The 22,534-nt window shown below is 38.6% G+C and overlaps 1 protein-coding gene across 1 annotated transcript; it reads left to right on the forward strand.

Moving 5' to 3' along the window:
• The first annotated feature begins 5,567 nt into the window (after positions 1–5,567).
• LOC118801859 (G-protein coupled receptor family C group 6 member A-like) lies at positions 5,568–21,985 on the forward strand. The gene is made up of 6 exons (XM_036562251.1): positions 5,568–5,770; positions 5,861–6,152; positions 9,111–9,908; positions 14,706–14,912; positions 14,997–15,114; positions 20,606–21,985. Exons 1-6 carry the CDS (start codon positions 5,568–5,570, stop codon positions 21,676–21,678), a joined length of 2,691 nt encoding a protein of 896 aa, XP_036418144.1. The 3' UTR covers positions 21,679–21,985.
• The last annotated feature ends 549 nt before the right edge of the window (positions 21,986–22,534 follow it).

Genomic DNA, 22,534 nt, shown 5'->3' on the forward strand with positions numbered 1-22,534 from the left:
ACACTTTCTCTGAGTAGACAACAAAGCACTTTCGATAAGAGCGTCTGTTAAATGCTGTAAATGTAACTGTAAATGTAAGCCAGAAGAGCAATTTGATGCTTGCTTCCTGCTTCATTGCCTTTCAGACACTTCTCTTCTTAGCTTTGCTGTCTTTAATTTTCTTTATTTTCAGAAGTTTCTTATTTTTTTTAGCTATAGTGTCTGAGCTTCAATAGTTCTGTAGTATCATCCTCCACTCCTGCTAACACAGCCTGTCCTGCTAATGCTAATGCTAAAACTGCTGGTCAGAGATGACAGCTTAAAGCCAGAGCAGAATATCGGCCCCAGTCACTTTATTTCCAAACCAGATCTGAATCACTGCTAAGCCTCAATGAGTTTCGCACTAACTGAGGCCTAGCAGTGAACATAATGCAGGAAGAACCAGAAGTGTCAGCTGGTCAGAGCACCCCAGTAGAGCCACAGAGCCCTGGTCTGCAGCCACAGCAGACACCTTTGTTTTTGGGAATGACTCTGTTAGTGGTGTGAAAAGCCAAAAACTCATAGTTCGATGTGAGCCAAACATCACTATCTTTGAGCTGAATGAAAAGCTTCCTACATTACTGGCCGAAATCAAAACGGTGAAGTGGATCATTGTTCATATGGGCAAGAATGACCGAAGGAAGCAGGAGTATGGAGTATTAAAAAGAGACTTAGATGATCTAATTAATACACTGCTCGACCTCAAAGTCCAGTCATTTATCAGAGATCCTCTGCCTGCATGGAGAACCAATATGTTCTCATGCTTCTTGGATTAAACACGACTTCACCAAAGCTGCAGGTCAAAATGACTGAATTTTATTGACGATTTCTGAATTTTATTGAGTGGACACCAAGAAGAGGGAAGTGAAATCTCTGAGAGAGAACCTCATTTTCTCCATGTGGAACTCATCCATCCTCACTGGTGGAGACACATCAACACTAACAGCCAAGGACTCTCAGATTTTTTAAGGATGAGCCATGCACAAGTTAAAGTTAAACTATGTCATGCCATCAGAAAGCTTCATGGAGACATGCTGCTGCAGTTCAACTCCAAAAGAGAGAATGTAGGAAGGCTGAACGAAGGTGACATAAAACCAAGCTTCAGATCTACCAAGAAATCTTTAACGGTACACTGTGTGATCACAACAAAGCAGGGATGGCTAGTAACAGAATACATGTAATGACATTACATAATTAGGATCCAAAAAAGTAACTGTATTCTGTTATAGTTACAGAAAAAAAGACAGTAGTCAGATTACAGGTACATTATAATTTTAGAGTTTTTGCTGCGTAAAATATTCAGTTTGACCAGCTATAAATCAAAATTTTGTGAACATCATCCTGACAGTTTTTTATACTCTGGGGTCCACAAACTCGCCTGTATGTCAAATTCCATGTTTTTATATATTTTCTCTCTCTTTGTGATAAGACATTTCCTGAATCTGTAGAGTCGCCCTTTCCATTACGTATAATCGTAGATCGTACATGACTCACATCCAGAGTTATGAGGCTATGAAGAGGGGCTGAGATACACATCATCTGCCTCTCACCATGAGGAACTGGTGGATTTGTGTGTCTGTCTACATTTAGTGTGAAATGAAAATCACTAAGGACTGACCCATCACGCTGGAGAGATGAATTTGAGAAGATATGTAAAAAATGCCTTTAGACCCCAGAAGGTTAATGATGAAGTAAGTAAGTAAGTAAATTTTATTTGTATAGCGCTTTTTACAACAGGTGTTGTCACAAAGCAGCTTTACAGAAAAAAAAAATCAGCATTACAGAAAGAAATCCAGGTCCAAACCCCATGAGCAAACCAGTGGCAACAATGGCAAGGAAAAACTCCCTAAGAGCAGGAGGGAGAAACCTTGAGGGGAACCAAGACTCAGAAGGGGAACCCATCCTCCTCTGGTTGACACCAGATAGCAAGCATTGTTAGTATAAGGTATTGTAGTACACAATGTGGAAAACAGGTGGAGCAATGGTTAAATTGATTAGTTTAGTTTATGCAGCAGCAGCATCTTCAAAAGGGTCAGTTCGTGAGGGTGAGGTTTGCACAGCGTTGTTCAGCATGAAACTCACTGGTGGTCAAGCAGGTCCACAGGGCTGGCGAGCAGTGGGCACCCAATCAAGGCAGACGAGGCAACATCATCAGACGCACAGGACAGAAAGAAAGGAAAACACACAGAGAGTTAGTTCTGTAATGAGTGACTGATCACAGATTACAGTGTTAACAGAGCAGCAGAAACTCTGTCAGGTCTGGATCTGACAGGGAAAACTAATTACCAATGGCTTGACTATACAAGTAAGTTTTTAGCCCAGACTTACAGACTGAGGCTGTGTCTGAGTCCCAAACACTGACTGGAAGATTATTCCAAAGCTGGGGGGCTTTGTATGAGAAGGCTCTCCCCCCTGATGTAACTTTATTCATTCTAGGTACTAATAGTGAGCAGCACCTTGTGATCTAAGTAGGCGTGATGGTTCATAGTGGGAAAGAAGTTCACTCAGGCTTCATAGGTCAGTAAATGAATTTTATAGTGGATGCGAAATTTAACTGGTAACCAGTGTAAAGTTGATAGAACTGGGCTGATGTGGTCAAACTTTCTGGTTCTTGTGAGGACTCTGGCTGCAGTGTTCTGGACTAGCTGAAGCTTGTTAAGGCTTTTGCTGGGACATCCAGGGCATTACAGTAATCCAGCATTACAGTAAAACAGCAGGAAGGCTGTTCTAGTAATATTAGTTATGTGTGCGTCGAAGGACAGATCAGGGTCTATAATGACACCAAGGCTTTTTACAGGTGAGCTTGATGCTACTGAGAAATTGTTAAGTTTGAGTGTAAAATTGGACAATTTGTTTCTAGCTGCTTTCGGACCAAGAAGCAGAACCTCTGTTTTATCCGAGTTAAGGAGGAGAAATTATGAAGTGAGTTTACATTAACTAACAGTCTGAAACATAAACACAAAGCAACGTCTCATGAGTGGTAAGGAGTTTAGGGAGTGTCTACAAATTATGATCATCAAAGTCCAAACACAATGCACCAACATGAGACCTAATGAGCCAGTAAAGCCTTTTAGTCGATAGAACAAAAAATAACAGCCATTTAGAGTTTTTAGAATTACTTCTAATTATAATTACTGCTGGTGAGGGTTCTCAAAAGAAGATTTATGCCAGTTTGATCTTTTGACGTCTTTAAGGTAGAGAGATTTAGGTGAAAGTCCCAGGAGAGCAATATTTGTTTTTTTTTCAGTCATTACTTGTTTCCCTGTGTTTTAGTCTCAGATTTTTTAGTCTCAGTGTACCAGTTTTTTCATTTTCGTGTTAAAATCACACAATTCTTTTCCTGGGTAGCTGTGCCTTGATTTCAAACTTATCACCTTTTTCACTGTAAGTGTACATCTTTAAACCCAAACAAATTATACCATTGAAATATGTTACCTTTATGTTTTAAATATTTCTATTTATTGCTCCTCTTAGATTTGGATGTTTTGCTAAATGTGAGATCAGTGACCATTTCTGTGAGGCACAATATTTAGGTCATCATACTATATCATTTTGCTTTATAAAAGACTGCAGTTTATGAGTTTGCCATGTGTTAAGTTACATTACATTAAGAATTATGTTTTTAACAGGTAATCAGTAATCTGTAATGAAATGCATTTGTAAAGTAACCCTCCCAACCCTGGTGCAAAGCTCAACAAAAAATCAACAGTAACATTAACAATAGCTAAATACTCTTTGCCATGGTTGATAAACTTTGATTTTTCTAAAATTCATAATATCAGGTAACCAGTACCACACCTATATGCACCAATGTGCCTGTGTTCTCTTCATCACCGCATAAAGATATCGTGGTTAAAATGATTGATACCACTGATCACAAAATTCTCAAATTGATACCACTGATCATAACATTCTCAAAGATAGACTTGAGAACTGGGTTGGCCTCTCAGAAAAAATCTAAAGAACTAGCACAAAACCCTGGTGTACTAATGGACTCTGATCTCGGTCGTGCCAAAGCAGCATTTTATCACCTTAAAAACATCAACGAGAAATTTTCTTACTAAACCAGACCTGGTGAAACTCATCCAAGCCTTTATTTCTGTAACGTTTAGGCAGCCCTCTGGGACTCCTCCGGCCACTAGGAGGAGCTGGAGGGCAGGAAGGGCTACTTAAGGCTGAGCAGTGACAGCTGTGGATGCCTTATTTAAGGGATACTGAGTTCTTGCAGCCACATGCACGTTACTCTGACTCAGCTTTTGGAACTGGTCAGTTAGTCCTGCTGAAGATAAAACCACTTGACAGAGAGCATTAGAAGAGCCCTGACACTGGACACTTTTAAATACGGCCTGAAACGTTCCTATTTGAGCAGCCTCAGCTCAGTTTAAACACTGTTTGCTCTACTGCACTTCTCTTCTGTAACGCCACTTTATCGCCTCTTAATTTTTAATTTGATTTTTAATTTAATGATTAATTTCTTCTCTTTTAAATCTATCATTTTAATCATGTTTTTAATTCAAATTATCTTTGTATTTTCTGATTTGAAAAGCACTTTGACTGCAGGGTATGAAAGGAGCTATGTAAACTTGCCTTGCCTTGCTATCTGAGAATTGTTGTTATTCTGGATACTATCCTTAATTTCAGTGTTAATTTTAACTTCATAATTAAAAACACCAAGGAGTAAATTTGTTTCATTTACATTTCATTTTAACTTTAGTACACTTCAGTACACAGAGGCATTTATTGAAACTAAAACAGTACCCTGACTTTCCACATTCTTGAACAGGAATGCCATTGTTTTTTTTTTCTCTAACATAAAATATACATACATACATCATCTAAACCGCATATCCTTCTGGGTTGCTGGAGCCTATCCCAGCTGTCATTGGGCAGAAGGCAGGATACACCCTGGACAGGTCGCCAGTCCATCGCAGGGCAGACAGACAGACACACACTCACACCTAGGGGCAATTTTAGCATCTCCAATCAGCCTGACTGCATGTCTTTGGACTGTGGGAGGAAACCGGAGTACCCGGGGGAAACCCACGCAGACACGGGGAGAACATGCAAACTCTACACAGAAATGACCCTGGTCACCCGGCCGGGAATTGAACCCAGGCCCTTCTTGCTGTGAGGCAACAGCGTTACCCACTGCGTCACCGTCCCGCCCCTAACATAAAATAAAGTTTGCAAAATGTTTTCATCCATGATTCAACAGAGCATGAAACATCTACCTTCTGCAATCTTAAAATAAATCCAAATAAACTTAGTAAATTAAAAATGAACTGAACTGCATCATCATCCTCTATTATTAATCAGTCATTTCCACTTAAATTGGTGATTTATTTTCTTGCTCTTTGGCCTTCATTTACAATTAAGAATGCAAAAAAGAAAAAAACCAGCATATTTGCATACAGCAGTTTGTCATGCCATCTTTAGACTAAACAGGTTCTGCCCTTTGATGTGTTGTTCCTGTTCTCCTACATTTTTCCTGTTGATGGTTTCGTTTGCATGCAGTTCTTCATCAAGTTTTCCTCAAACGCATTCACGACATGGCGTCGTGTGTATCTTCTCTGTGTTTTTGTGGGTTGTGGGTGGCTGTGATGTTGGGGTTGGGGGTCTGCTGTGATGATACGGACTCCTTGTGTGGGGCGTATGCACCTGGAGACATTATCCTTGGGATTCTGGGATCAGTTCACTCCACAGTAAAAAACCTTCAGGAACGGGTTCGCCCAGATAAATATACCTGCACAGAGTAAGTAAAAGATTTTAAGTGTTGTTTTTTCAAAATATCAAAGCTGATTACATGTCACTGTAACTTGCTCTCTTTCTGTCTCTTTTCCAGCTTTGATCTCATACCATTTGTACAGTCTCTAGCCACAATTCACACAATTGAAAACATTAATGACTCTGGATTTCTTCCTGGGATTCGGCTTGGATATCTGATGTGTGATCCCTGTGTATATGCTACCAAAGCCTTACAGTGTGTGGATCGCATGCTTTCTATTAACAACACACTTGCCATTTTCCCTGACAACTCGAACTTTTCTTCGCCAGTGAAGACATTCTTAGGAGAGAGATACTCCGAGCTGTCCATTCCTGTGGCAAAACTGCTGAGCCTCTACATGATTCCCCAGGTAATATTGGTGAGGTCTCTGGCATTAAAGAGCTTCTGCAGTATAGCCAAAAACTATATGACATGAGATGCCATAATTTCACTTTTTTAAATATCAGTGATACAGTGTAATGGACTTTAAGCAAATCTTCAGGAATTCATTTGTTAAAGCCACTTTATTTCTTAATCGTGTTTTGTACTCATTTTATATATCATGTCCATTAAATACTCATTAGGCTCACATTTAAAGATCCCCTGCTCTCAAAAACATGTCATTTATCTTACCACAACACTTATTTCAGCTTAGTGTTGTATGTTATTAAACAAGTCTGAACATTCAAGAGGAACTTTTAGCTACAGGATATACTGAATACTGTCCTAAATGTGTTTAGTAATGTATTCTGTTAAAATCCATAAAAAAATAACACATTTAGAATACGTTCAGAATACATACTGATAAGCATAGAGTCAAAACACTCGTAATTCTGTTGTAATATCACTTTGATTCACACTGTTCCTTGCTGTCACTAACTGGCATTTTTTGTCATGTAATTTTTATACTAATATGTTTCATGAAAAATTCACTTATTTTTATGACTACAAAATTTGCATTTTTTGGCTCTCATTGCCTACTTCAGTCCACTGCTGCCCACTTAATTCCACTGCTGCTTGCATAATCCCACTGCTATTCCGACAATCCCACTGCTGTTCCCATAATTCCAGCGTCAAACAATTTGCCATATCGCAATAAGATGTGATTTTTAGTTAATTGAATGTATGTAAAGAAACACATGTGACAGTACAGCATTTATAATTATAGCTTGTTACAACACCACTGTTTGATGTGTGGGTCTGTGAGTGTGTGTCTATGTGTGTTTGTGTGGCGGGACATTCATGCAAAGGCCAGCAGTTATATGGTGGGGTTTTGTATGTATAAATAAACTAGGGGACTTGAGTCTAACTGTCAAATTATTACATAGGACTGGTAGCTGTTAGGGGTGTTTATTGTTCTTGAATGGGTTGAGTTGAATTCATTAAGTTTGGGTGGGGTTACTTATTGTAGGATGTTAATGAATGTTGACCAGGTTGAGCTGAATTCAGTGGATTTGTTTGTGATCAAAGCTGAAAGGTATTCTATTGGTACATAATCAATGAACAAGTTTTTTCAGTGAGTGATGCTAGTAGTCCTCCTTGATTTCAAGTTCAAGGATAGTTTTTTCAGATGATAGTTAGCACTATAAGAAGTATTCTACTGTTTTTCTTTGTTAATCTAATTGTTGATATATCTCCTAGTAGTAATGGGGATAGTGGGGTGAGCTGGTTCAATAGTGTGGTTAACCGATCAATAATTTTTATTCAAGTGTTTAATGTACTATATGTACCATATAGCATGAGTGTAGTTATTGGGGGTGTTTAATGAGCAGTGTGAGCAGATTTTGAAGTCTATAAATCCCATTTTAAATAATTGTTGTCCGGTTTAGTTTACTCTGTGAAAATGTTTGTATTGTATCAGGTGTAGACTAGTACTATTAGTCATGTTAAATACGGTTTTAAGAATCTGTGATCAGAAATCAGCAGTGGGAGTAACTGAGAGATCTTCCCATTTATTAGATGGTATATGTATTGTTGAGTCTGATTTGGATGCCAGCTTATATATTTTGGACATGTGTTTATTTGTAGTGCAGATAATAACAAAGTTTGAAATTGAGAAGGTTTCTTCACATGTTTGATCTTTGTTCTTGATTTTGAGCATATATTTGATTTAAACTGAAGATATTCAAGGTACTGGTTGCTTCCAATGCCATATGTCAGGATTAGATGTGAGAATGATATCATTTTTTTTATCCTAAAAGATATGTTTGAAACATGTTATGTTTGGAATTATTTTGGTAAACTGGAAGTCAAACTGGAAGGTAAATGGTCCTTTCTAAGGCAGACACAAACCCGCTCTAGGTAACCCCACTGCCCAACACAAAATAATACAATAAACACACACACCTTTTCATCAAATGAACAGCGACATTAACAAACAAAACAACATTTTATGTCTCTTTGGTGAAGAGGGGCAGGGCATGCAGTGCAGCTCTGTATATCATGCCTCTAGAGTCTCTTATGAGAATGAGAACAAGTGGCATCTAATTTAGACTTGATGTGCTAAACTGTCAATTACTTTAAAATATAACAGTAAAATAAATGAACTTTTAGTATATAATTTTTATGGGACACTCTGAACTGCTACATTTTGTTTTTTTCATATGTTTTTAATACACCATTTTATAATGAACAAATTCCCAATTTGATTGACATACCTGATGTATGTGGCTACTTGACACTTTAAAAAGTATGTGCTGAAATAATGTTTTGGAATGAGTCTAATGTCAAATACTCTGTACTTTTTGAATTTTAGTCTGCCTTGTAAACAATTTATCATGTACTGAATCTGGTATTTTGATATTTCAAGCTGCTCCATGTAACCTTAGTCCAATGAACCAGACGCTTGCAGATGTAGAAGGTCAAAGAGGATTTATTAACATTTATTATCATTTGGTGTTTTTGGTTTATTTATTCATAAAACTTTAATATTGTAACTATATTTGAGCAGTTGGTCATCATGGATAGGCTAGCGACAAAAGTTGGATAGCAAATATAATTTTTGGTGATTACTTTCATTCTTTCATCTTTTTGTCTTTATCTTTATTCAGGCTGCTTGTGAAAATAAAACATTTTTGACGTTCATTGTTTAACTGTCAGTAATCTGGGCATGCTAACACAAAGATTGTGCTATCATTTTGCTGTAGAACACGGCTTTCACCAAATGTAATGCAGAGTTCAGATCTACTTTACATCCTGCTGCATGTTCAGTGTGAAGACCCAGCATTGCTACTTTCATCTGTGTTAAGCTTTTCAGCACTGAGTGCTACATAAGAAAATTGTAGTGAATTACATGCAGATTAATTACACTTTACTTTTCTCTTAATAGATAAGCGGCACATCTTCTTCACCAGCACTGAGTGACAAATCACGTTATGCATCCTTTTTCCGTGTCATTCCAAGTGATGTATACCAGGCTACGGCACTGGCAAAGCTCATGAAGTACTTTAACTGGGACTGGGTTGGAGTGGTGACGATAGATGATGAGTATGGAGAACCTGCCCTGGAGACTTATCTGTCCGATTCAGAAAAAGAAAACATATGTGTGGAGTTCCAGGAAGAGTTACCAAACTACCTAGGCTCCACATATTTGGAAGAGCGCATCAAAGTGGTGGCTGATCTTATCCGAAACTCCACTGCCAAAGTTGTGCTGCTCCTTTTGAGACCAGAACATGTGGCGATGCTCTTGAAAGAGATGATTAAGACAAATACTACTCGAATCTGGATCGCCAGTGATGCCTGGTCTATGGCACGGTTCATAATGAAGATCAAGGACATAAACAAGGTGGGAGACATCTTGGGCTTTACATTTATGACTTCGAAAATTCCAAGTTTTGAAGACTACCTCAAGAATCTGACGATAAGCCCAGGAGTGAGGAATGATTTCATCAGGGAGTACAAACAGTTGAGGTTCAACTGCAGTCAGCAGTCGGAACATACGTCCCCTTTGGCCTGTAGTGTGACAGACCCCCAGGAGGCAAACGATGACTACCTGCTCCATGCTGTGCATCTGATGGAGGCCTATGGTCAGAGAGTAGCAGTGTATGCTGTAGCTCATGCCATCAGGAAACTTCTTAAATGTAATGACACTGCCTGCTCTGGAGATACCAACTTCTTGCCGTGGCAGGTAAAATTTATTTTACATATTAATACAGCAAGACTAGTAACAATAAGAAAATAACACGTCTTGCTTGTTATTGTTTATTGTAATGTTGATAACGGAAAGCAATAGCAAATCGTTTAAATTTGGCTAATGCAGAGGAATTTATTCCACTCTTTGACACAGAGGTGAGGACTATAGTCAGCTTGAGATACAATTTTTGTAACAGAACAGAAATCTGAAATAACAAAATAATTTTTGGCCTGCTGAGGTGTGCTGCTGTGACTGCTATGCATCAATATGAAGAACTGTTTGTCATAATACGTTTTAATAATAGCTAATATAGCTCTTTGATCAGACTGAAGCAGCTGGTAGTGGTGAATGGAAAGGATTGAGCAAATATGCACTCGAAAATAATAATGTACTCTTGTAGCCATTGAGGTACCATGCATAACCACTTTCAGGTGCAAAACTGAAAAACAACAAGGATGCAAAAACAAACAAGGGCAAAACATATAACAGTCACTCAAAATGGAATGGCCACAACATCAATCTTTATGTAGTACTACAAAAAGACAAACAGAAATATAAGTAGGGAGCATGGTCCTATGGTGGCCCTAATTTTGGAGTTAATTATGCACCAGAAAATGTAGATTAAAAAACAAAATCACCAAAATTGATCTCGAACAATGGCAGAGGCAATGTAAAACAAAATTATTATACATGTTGACCAAGGGGGCACTTGTACTGCCTGGGTTTATTTATAGATTAGGTAGTGGGAGGGAACCAAGAGCTTTTGAGAACACAGGATTATTTCAAAAGAAGTCTTCATTTATATCTTTTCAGATGGCATACACAACAGCACCCCTCCAGCTGCAGCGGCTGCAGGGTAGTCTTTTACAATGCCTTACTCTCTGGCACCCCTAGCTCCTGTGCAGGTAGTGTAGGCTGTCACAAGGTTGTAGGTAACAAAGAAATATGGCAGACTAAACCACATTCAGTGCAAGAGTGTTTATTGGTGCTTAATGAAATTGCACAATTAAAAAAAAAGAAAACTAAAGAGAAATGAAAACTGAAGCTACTTACAAAGTATTTACAGTGTAGACAGAATTTCTTTTAAAATCCTAGTCATGTTATAAACAGCAAAAAGCCTTTTTCAGTAGGTGGTCTAGAGGGTATCACCCTCTCTCCTCTATTAAGACATGAGAAGAGAGAATTAGTCATTTGTAATGGAATAATTTTTGGGCAGTTTTTTATTTTGGACCATGACCATAGTTTTGTGTTATTGAAGTAGATCATGTGTGTAGCTACAAACTTTTAAAGGCTAATTTTGTTTGTGAGCTGTTAACTTCCCTGTGGAGTTTGTTTGTACATTGTTGCCCCAAGCATCCAAAGTGGCTTAAGTAAAAATGCATATACTGCTGCAGATTTTGTAATAGTAATACTTATTTGCACAAGAAGGTACAGCAAATACAAAGAATCAAATCACAAGAAAACAAACACATAGTTAGATGTTTTACATTTAAGGTTGTTAGATTGAGAGCAGATGAGTTTTAATCTGTTTTTAAGCCCATTAGACTGGTACAGTTTTTTGGCTGAGGTGGTAGACATTTCCAGATTCAAGGCTCTCAGTGAGAGAGTGTATACTGTCTATGTGAAGTCCTAAAAAAAGCTGTGTGAAGGTCATTACAAGATCTTGTGGAGTGGTGAAAGTTAGACTAAAACTGTTTTCAAAGCAGTCAGGAAGAAGATTGTGTGTAAAAGAGAAAATGATCTGGCATATTTGAAAATGGTTAAATTCATGCACGTTGAGTATTTGAAGGTTTTAGAAAGGGGGTCAAATAAGCTGAAATGACTACTCTAACAAAGCACTTCTGAAGAATATGCACTGGCCTAAACATTGCAGTAAGAGAGTTAAGCATAAGTCAATGTGTAATACAAGTTAATAAGTATTTTTGTGGCAGTATGCATTTGATTCTTCTGATGACACCAATATTTTTGCTGTTTTATCTGATACTAAGAAAATGTTTCTAGCACAGTTTGTCATTGAGTACACCAAGAAATTTAGTACAGTGGACCTGAGTTAATAAGTGACTAGACATACAGACTGGTGGAAGTGTATCAATGCCTTTTTTTATTTTTAGGGCTGAAAAATATTGATGTTGAATATTGAATATTGAATTCCACAATCTATATTCTTTTGACTGGAGCAAGAGCTCTGCTGTAATCTAAGAACTTTGTTGGGTCATTTTATTTATGTAATGGGATAACTTTGCCCATTTCATTTCATCAGGAAATATGCCAGAGCTTAAGAATTGGTTGATGAAGTGAAATAAATGTTTTGATAATGATGGGAGACAATTCTTCAATAACACTGCCGGGAACTCATCCAGACCAGCAGCAGTGTTCTTGAGTTTGTTTATAACATTTTTCAGTTCCAATAAAGTTACAAGCCATAATTTGAAACCTTTAAGTGCTGGTGAAGGGTCTGATAGAGACAGCAGAGAATCAGTTATTTTGCTTGCTACAGAGGGTCCAACCTAAACAAAACAACAAAAGAAATTGGCAATGTTGCATTGATTAGTGATGATGGCATTGTGTGATTGAGATTGAAATTCATTAGCATATGTACTCTGGGTACAACTAGTTGTTAGTTCATTGATAACTTGCTATGTGCTCTTGTTATTTTGGGCTCTTTAGAATGTATTTAGAATGTATTACTATAATAGTGTTGTTGCTGAGTGTGTGCTGTAGCTTATTTCAAAATGCAGTGTATTTTCTGTACTTTAATGGGGTAGCATTACTGATTGTGGACATTGGTGACTTAAAAGGACTTCTTTACAAATGGAAATGACTGATTAATTCCTTGAATAATGATATCTCTAAATGCAGAATAGGCATACTGTGCATTACTTTGAGTCTGAACAGCATTCTATGTATAGTTTGAAATGTACTTAATGAATTTTTTAGTGTTTCTTACAGTGATAATTATCATAGCTATGTGTGATAAATATCCTAGCTGTAGTTACTATGGAAAAAAACTGGAAGATGATGTCAGCATATAGTACACCATCAGTACTAGAGACCACATTATCAATCAGTATATTAGTATTTGATGTTATTATAGTGGGGAAAAGAATGATGCACACAACCAAATAACTGAAATTATGTGACTGCTGCTGAAGAAGGTCAATATTAAAATCACATACCCAATTTTATTTTCCTCTGTGATTTTATTCAGAATATTAGTAAAGTTTGTATGTATGGCTATTTAATTGTGAAAGTCTGTAGATACAACCAACTATAACATTTTTACTTAAATTCTTATATCACAGTCCTCAAGAAAATTGAAGTGATTTTTAAGAAAGAAAAGGCCTCCACCAGGTCTGTCAGTCCTGTTGTATGAGATGCAATGTTATTCAGGAGCATTAAACACTGAAGCTTTGTGATTATTCAACCAAGTTTCAGGGAGTCCCATAATAGTAAACTGTATAGGAAATAATGGCATATAATGCAGCAGAGTCATAATGATTCACAATGTATGTTTAAGAGGAGCAGGGAAAAAGAGTTGTGCATGCTTATTTTGTTTTCTTTGCACAGGTTCAAAAAAAAGATTTATCTCTGTGATTTGTGCAGTTCCTAATTGCATATTAATAGAGTATAATACGTATATTAATAGACTTGTCTGAGAAATTAGTATCAGGGTCTATGTTAAAAAATAAGTTAACTCACATAAGGTTGAAGATGAAGCTGTACTGTGGTCGTAAAAAGAAGGAGTACTGGAAAGAGCTGTAGACATGAAAGAGTAAAGGATTTAGTTGGTGTAGTACGGCATGTGCTACCCCCGGGCTCAAGGAGGACGCTGGAGACAGGGTTCAGGGCTGCAGCAGCCATGTTTCTTTAATCACACACCAAATAAATACAAACTCAAACAAACCAAAACCTGAGGTGTAATGAAGCGCATTTTTGGGTGATCAGCAAGTAGCTTTTTTACCTTGGTTGTCAACTTCTGTCAACTCTCTGACTTAGAAACATGTCCCCGTCTACTATAATGTTGTTTCTGTGCAACTGATTTTCTAGCTAGCAGGAAGTTTATCAGTGATCCAAACCATCTTGAAGTCACTTTTAAAGTATTTAAACTAGACATAGAGGCAGTTTTTAGATCTTCTATCTCTGACTGTGAGTAGATTAGACTACACCTTTCAGTCCTGGCAACATAGTTAGCGTAGCAGCCTGGCAACCAATCTCAGTACTGAACCAACAAGTGTGGGGTGTGGGGGTTTTAGGGATGTCATATACTGACAACTGGGTCCCCTTCACTTTTAAAATGGCTGCTAAGCCCCTGGCGTTGTTTACCAAGAGTTGCAGAGGAGAGAGCATGATGCCTGGTGGTCTGGCAAAACTGGGCTAGTCTACTAACTGTGCTTTGCTAATATATGAAACCAGTGTTTGCTGCTTGTTAAAAACACTGACCAAGATCAGCATTCAGGTTCTGACCAGTGTTCTCGCTGGTTTGCTCAGCAGAGTAGTTTATCACAGTAAGCTATAGTGATTATAGTGAAGCTGTAGTCAGATTGCTGGAAAAACTGGCTACACATACTTGTTCACTCTGTGTAGATAGTGGAAGACACCTGAAGTCTCAGACTAAACACTTGGACCTTGTTTAACTTTGCCCATCTATTACAGACTTTCCTGATACGTAAGGCTAAAAGACTTGTTCTTGTTTATACCTGCAGATTTATATGTTGACATATGGTGACAATTTTCTTTGTTCACAAACTGTTTATATAAGAGATACTTTTAAGTCTAAACTTTTGTTTTCAGCTTGTGGGCATTCTTCGCAGTCTGACTTTCACTCTGGACAATAAGACATACGCCTTCAATCGCAATGGTGATTTTGAGAGTGGTTATGATCTTATTATGTGGAAAAAGAGTGGCGATGAAAGAGTACCTGATGTGGTGGGAAGATTTCTCATAAAGAATGGCAAAGTTGAGGTTGACGAGAACAAAATCCCATGGACCAACAGCACGGTGAGAATCAATTGAAAACTCTCTGTTCCATTGAGCATTAGCATCGTTTAAAGCATAAGTAACCCAAAACTCTCTTACCTCTAGGTGCCCTTGTCCAGGTGTTCAGAGCCATGTCCCCCAGGCACAGAGAAGAAGATATCAAGTATCTCCTGTTGCTATACCTGTACTAACTGTAGTGAGGGATACTATTCTAATGAGACAGGTATGTATATATAAAGTAATACCAAGCAGCATAAACTAATTGAGAGCTTCTGTTCTGTGTCTGGACACATAACATGAGCAGAACACCTACCTCTTGTCTTACTGACATCCATGGCAAGACTTGGTTAAACTACTCTTTATTATGAATTTATATTTTACATTGTGCTAGTTGACAGCAGTTCAAATGCTAAACAGCTGTACATTAGATAATGTGCAGTTATGAGAATTCATAAGGAATTATCTGGATTTTTGCATAAATGGCTACTAAAATGTGAACTTTATCTAATTCATGGTAGTACAAAAAAAAGGTGGTATTATTTAGCAAACACAGTTTACATTGCCTTACGTTTAAACAATCATGGCAGTTGATGGAAAAAAGTCTCTATACTTAGTAACGACTAAAATATTCTTTATTGGAAATGTCGCCTAAATATTTTTGGTAGCTGCTAATCATCAGTCTTCTGTGGGTAGTCATACCTATTCCTTGACCATGCCAAGGAAAAGACATTTTCCATTTTCAGACATAAGAGTGACCTGTATCAGAGATGTATCTGGTTTTCTCCAAACTAGAAAGTTGATGAGGTCATCAAAACTGGGGAGGTTATCAGAGTGGAGGTCTGAACTCCCACAGATACATGTGGGACCCACAGGACCCACCACAATATCTTGCAGTGCGGGACTAATTTTCAGTGTTGCACGCAGGAGCGAGCAGGAAACCAGCCCAGTGCAGGTGGGAGTGGGCCAAAGCACGCGTGAAGAGAAATCCAGTAAATTAATGAATGACCTAAATGAAGTAGAATGATCACTAAGTCATATATTTAAACAATATTAAATGATAACAGTAAAACAGTTAAAATGACTGAAGTCATTCTCGAGCAACTGTTCATGTGAACAACACACAAATTCTCACCGGCCTGATTCAAATGTACTGCTTCTGCGTAGCGTGAGCAATGTGGAAAGTCTTGCTTTTTATTTCAGCATTCATGCTAAGTGGTCAGCGCATTCACACAGGCTGTGCATGCGAGGCGGCAGAGTCTCCGACGCTACACTACAGTGGTGCGGTGTTTCGAGAATAGACATGACACCAAAATACACTGAAATAAGCCGTTAAAATCAATGAAAATTAAAGAGAAGATTGTATAAAAACTTAAAAATGCTATTTATTTTGTGATTCATGAAAAAATTACATTCTGTGCTGCGAACAGATTTCCCGGTTGGTCTACCAGGCTTGAAACTTTTGCCTAATCACAAGTCAGAATCAGGAACCAGGAATGTCTGTATAACTTTCTCACTGCACCGCAGCACAAACGCTGTATGCGCTCGCGCTGTCACATCACTCATGTCACGGCAAGGTAGCATGTATGAATCAGGCATTATAGAGATGGCAGAGACTTCAATCCAACGGCCACAGCTGCTGAGCCCAGCAAAACACCAAAAATAACCGCTCTGTGCTTTAATTCCTGCTTTGTGTTTACTGGGAATAAAAGGCATTTGATGAAGTTACTTCACAGTGAGCCAGGTGATCATGACTGCCATGTTATTTCAGCACAGAATAACACATTTGTGAATAGACTGTGCCAGATATTCGATATCAGTTCACCTTGTGGGAACTACGTGGGCGGGAGCAGGACAAATCATTTTGATTAGGAGCAGGTGTGGGACAAATCATTTCATTTGCAGGCAGGAACGAGACAAATGAGTCTGATTTTCTGTGGGAGCAGGTGGGAACAGGCTGAAATCTTGTGGGAGTGGGCGGGCGCGGGACTGAAAAAACAGTCCTACGCAGACATCTAGATGAGAGTTAAACGTGGATACTTCATTTATGCAGTGGAAGACATTGTAAAACTGCCAGTCCCCATTTGGTTTGGTCACAAGGTCCAGGCACTTACCTGATCAGTGATCCCCATTCTCAGCATTTTCTTTACATTTTCCTTGATAGCACAGTGGCAGGCCTTGGGGTCATGTTGGATGCGGTAAGTTTGCTCAGTGTCACTGAGAGATTGCTGAAGCGATCAGGGACTGGTCTGCTAATCCTATCAAATCCTCCATCAGAGATGGACCTCCCCAACCTGTAGCAGGGTTCAGTGGATACTTGGCAAGCCCACTCAGCTAAATAGCAGGACTTGTTCCTGAACTGTAGCCTTGGTGATGGATTTCCTGAGGGACACTACCTCTGGGTACTGCATAGTGTAATCAGTCATTACCAGGGTATACTCATGACACCAGGCTGAACTCTGTGGCATCCTTTCCAAGGCTAAGCCCAGGAGTCTTTGTCTGTCTGGTTTTCCTGTCCTTTTGGTGGGTGCATCCAAACCCCAGGAAGTCTTGAACTATAACAGGGGAACAGAAAATCAGTTATCACTTTGACTGTGAGAAACTACTCACCCTGATCCACCCTCATCCATATCTGAGCCAGATGCATGCACCTGCCACCTCCCGAACATCTCCATGGATGCCCGTGATAGGTATGTGATAGATAGTGTCATTAGATGCAGGCTATCCTGTCTTTTAACTCAACAAGAGTGTGTCTACACTTGCATTCTACACCAGATGTAGTAAATGAGTCTGAACACAACTGGAAAGTCAAAGGAAAGTCAATTTAACAGTATTTGTAATTAAAAGGAGAGTTTAGTTTGGTTGTGGTGCAGTGACTGTTCAGCAGCAGCACCTATGGGTACCCAGTGCTGGTGTGGGAGTACCTTTAAACTTGTTGGTCTGGTGAAGCATTGACCTCTCTGGAGCTTTTTGTCCACACAAGATAAGAGAGTAAGGAGCATCAGTACAGTGTGCTGAGCTCAGCTGTAACTCACCCTCATCTGTGAGCATGAGTTATTTTTATACTCTGCTGGAATGTTGGGACTCATCAGTGAGAACCAGCTGTGCCTGATTCTTTGGCACCACCTTGCTGACGCACATGCTGCTACAGGCCCACAGACATACTGTGAAATGCTGCCATGGCTCTGATAAAACTGGTGGGAGGGCCTGTCAAGACAATATGCACTTATTCATTTAAGTATATGTATCTGTGGATCTCCTTTAAAAGATTATTCTATGATGAAACTAATGGTTGACTCAATTGATTTTACATTGTACAGCCCAGCTGAAATGCTTTCTGGTTGTATTAAATGTACATCACTGGTGTAATTGGAGGAAATGAGCAGCTTTTGGTATCCTCAGCACTGAGATGATGGACTACTGAGTGTGTGGCAATCGTTCAAGATTTCCAGACATGTATTCAAAAAAGCTTTTGACTTTGATCTTATTCTGATAGATTACAAGACCTTATTTACTCAAGTATTTCTCTTAAGCAGTCTAAAAAGAAATTTTTTTAGTTTGGCATTGTGCAGAAAAGCTCCGTAAAATTGCCCCAAACTAGTATCTTCATTTGCCTATTTTTTCACAAAACTGCTCTCCTTACTGGGAGGACAAACTAGGTTTCATTTCCTCAAAGATCTAATACATTTTTTTTTCAGGGATTTTGGCACTAAGTGTTTCTGTTCATTTAAGACATTCAGAAACACGTTCAGTTAAAGTGTATATAGAGCAGTGGTTGCAGTTGTCCATTGTTACATTCCCCTCAGATGTAGCTAAGGGTAGAGAGGAGGTAACATGAGGCATTTGATGGAAGAAGGAAGAGAAGGACACAGTCAACACTGATTTCAGTCAAAGCTTTTTTTTTTACTTTACTCCCCACTAGCAAAAGTGTGTGATACACGAATAACATTTACAAAGAAAGAGCGAGAACCATGATACAATGAGCTATCAATTGCTAGGATGCTAGGAATTAATGATACATAGGATGAGTATGGAGTTAAGAAATAAGATTTCACTAACCACTGATTAAGTATGAACTTGACTTGGAGGATTTAACTAATCAACAAAGGTGGACTGAGGATGGCGCCAAAGAAATTAAACCAATAATCCAAAAGGTAACCTACCTAACCAAGGGGTATTCCACAAAGCAGGATTTCTCAGGTTAGCTAGATAACTTAACTTAAAGTCAGGCCTGTCCACTAGGAAAAGAGCTTGGGGACATTCCCATTGGACAGTCCTCATCTTTGGGCTTAAGTTTTCTTGCTAACTAAGATATCCTGCTTTGTGGAACAACCCCCAGGTCTGAACCTCACCAGAAATACACTCTCCCCTTACCTGATGTGTCTAAACAATGAAACAACTACCATGTATGTATAGGCGCACCCAAACTTTCCTGTCTACACATCGTGATAGAGGGAGAGAGGCAAGAAAGAGAGAGAACAAGAGAGGGAGCAACAAAGTGAGACTGCCATTTACTGACTACATTTTCAAGTCCATCAAGTAGCACAGCCTAACAACGCTGTTAGCACCGTAAAAGTTTTAGGCACACTAAATTTTCCCACAAACATCTCCTCTCAGGTAGGCCTTTTTATTTGCCAAGACCCGCCTCTTAGCAGACAACAGCAATTCGGATTGGTGGACAGAAGAGTGCAGCCAAGCATTAATGATGTCCTCATTGGTCCATCACACACTTGTATAGTAGTTCGGCAGAGTGAAAAGGGAGAGAGGGAAAAAGGAAGAGAGAAAAAAAAACAAAACGCATCTCAGGCACATAACGGCCATCTTTACATATTTTTTTTTTTTTTCCATTACATAATATCGTAGTCTGCTTTTTCATTTTTCATTTTATATTAGCGTTTGAGTGTTAACATTTTCTCTTCTTCTTCCATTTCCTAAAGAATGTGTAACCGTTTTGCTGGTGTAACAGGACAGAACTTGTCAGACGTCTATGGTAAAATTAAACAAAGAGTCTTTCCTGGTTTAAACGTGATTCACAGATGTAGTCAAAAAACAAGACAAGTCCAACATAAAAATAGACAAACATAACAAAAGACAGATCCTGGCAAACACAGTCCAAAAAGAGAGAAGGCAGTAGCTCTAGTCAAAGAAGCAATACCTCACATTAAACTAACCTCACCACCCAAGGCTTATATTCTAAAAAATTACATGATGCAAGAAACAGGAGAGAAAAATCAATATTCAGGTGAGACAGATCTCTGATACGTTGAGCACTGTGACGTCAAAGTCAGTGTCAAAGTTGAGTTCTGGGAAATGGAGTCCACTAGAGAGTCAAGGCTGGAGGGATGTGTAACAGCTGGTTAATTATGTAAAGCAGAATCACTACTTAGCTTAAGGGGAATATTTTGGATTTTTAGGTTTTATCATACACCATAAGTTCCCAACTTTTCATAAGTCACAACTCACAGAATCAACAACAAAACCCACAGGCAGCCTAAAATGGCCTGCTACACAATCCAAAATGCTAGGTGTTCTTTGGGCCAAAACAACTGCTGTCTTGTAGTAGTTCTGTTTTAAATGTTGGAAGAAGCAGGTTTGTAGCTACCATGCAATAAGGGAGTCCTACAGCATATTTGATATTAAGAGAAAAAAGCAAAAAAATATTTTGGTTTACATTCCCCATCTGACTTTTGTATGTTCTTCTTTCTTTTTCTCCATAGATCAGCTTGCCTGTCGAAAATGTCCAGAAGGCTCTTGGTCTCTTCCAGGGTCGAAGGAGTGCCAGAAATGGAAAATTTTGTTTTTGGAGTGGTCTTCAGCTTATTCCATTGTAGTGATGATTGGAACAGTAATAGGTGCACTACTGCTGGTGTTCTCATTTATCTTTTTCATTCTACACAGAGAAAAACACATCATAAAGGACATCTTAGTTATTTCATGCCTGATGAAATTTGGCCTGATGGTGAGTTTTGGAGGTGTAATACTTTTCTTAGGCAGCCCAAACATCCATGTTTGTAGAGCACAACAGACCATGTATGGTCTTGGGTTCACTCTCTGTGTGTCCTGCATTCTGGTTAAGGCCCTTCACATATTCTTAGAGTTAATGTCCTCTAATCCTGCAAAGCAGCACAAACTAAGAAAGTTTGATAAGCCCTTTGTCATCATAGGAATCCTCACTGCTATTCAAGCTCTCATCTGTATCTTCTGGATGATATTTGATCCTGTTAATGTTGAGGAGACACAATCAAAAACTCAGTTACTTACCATGGACCGTCTGTGCACTCAGGGCTCTATGTATGGCTTTGGTGCGATGCATGTCTACATTGCTTTACTAGCTGTGGTGTGTTTCCTTTTGGCCTTCAAGGGGAGAGATAACGAGATGGAGCCGGTAGTCTTCAGCATGCTTCTCCATCTATTTGCCTGGCTTTGCTTTATTCCAGTCTTTATCACTCAATATGAATCGCGCCCCATCGTCCAGATCTCTGCCATAATGGTCTCCAGCTATGGAGTCATCTTCTGCCACTTTGCACCAAAATGGTATAAGATCTTCACAGCAAAAGCACAGCCATGGAAGGCAGTAAAATCTAGAGTTGATCCCACAAGTGACTCAGACTCTGGGATGATTTGTAGGAGCTCAAGGGAGACAGTATCAATAAGTAGTGTACCACAAACCCAACTCTTTGCAGAGTCAGGAATTTCCAACTGGGACAGTAACAGCCTGAATCTGTCAGAAGTCAGTATCGCCTCGTTAAGACGTCGGAGGCCAAGAAGTCAACGACCAAGGAGTCTCTAACTCCTCTGTCTCTATCAGACATTTGCCAAATGAAGTAATATGAAAGAGTAACTTTTTAATACAAATATTATGTCAAAACAAAAACAAAAAAATGGAGTGGCTTTGCAAGAATACCATACAGTCATAATCATGCTACCAACATGAGTTTTTCTACTTGAACAACTTTCTGGCTTCTGTTTTATGTGAACTCTAAGGAGTTTGTCATACCAAGGCAGTGTTTCTTGTACATGTGTTTGAAACAGTAAATACTATTTTGTAATTTGGATTTTAAACATTATATTAAGTTTTTAAACATTATATTAATGTGTCAATATTACTCAACATTTTCTAAAATTTTCTGTGACTTTTATACATAGTTTTGTATTTTTATTTTTCAAAATACTGAAATTACTTTTACAATTACATGTGATTCTCAGTTATGATCATGCACAGTTATAACTGCAATGCCATCTTCCTGAAGCTTGCAGTGGTGTCAGCTTCAAATAATGAGCCTTTTATTACAGAAAAAAAGTTCAGTCAAACGCTTCATTTAGTACCAGAGTTGCCACCTAATGTAGCCGAAGTTTTAGTATGTCACATTTCTTTAAAATTCACAGAAGTTTCATCTGAATTAGTTATTGCATTAGCATAGTAGCTTCCATTCTATAGAAACTACAGATAGCTGTAGTTGTTGGCTTCTTATTCACCAGTTTCTCTCATTTCCTATTCCACCTAGTATAACAGTTACATTCTGGTGCTTGTACACATGCCAGAATGTAACTGCTTCACCGTTTATAGTGTAATAAAAAAATTGAATGAGAACCAGGTAAGTAATGAGAACGAATGAGAGCTTCAGCTTTGTTCATTTTAGTGTTTT

Source organism: Colossoma macropomum, unplaced genomic scaffold (genome assembly GCF_904425465.1).
Source record: "Colossoma macropomum unplaced genomic scaffold, Colossoma_macropomum, whole genome shotgun sequence".
NCBI lineage: Eukaryota > Metazoa > Chordata > Actinopteri > Characiformes > Serrasalmidae > Colossoma > Colossoma macropomum.

Coding starts and splice junctions, on each gene's coding strand:
- LOC118801859 (XM_036562251.1), top strand. CDS start 5,568: ATGGCGTCGTGTGTATCTTCTCTGTGTTTTTGTGGGTTGTGGGTGGCT. Junction 9,909..14,705: donor CCAACTTCTTGCCGTGGCAG/GTAAAATTTATT, acceptor TTTTGTTTTCAG/CTTGTGGGCATTCTTCGCAG. Junction 14,913..14,996: donor TCCCATGGACCAACAGCACG/GTGAGAATCAAT, acceptor TCTTACCTCTAG/GTGCCCTTGTCCAGGTGTTC.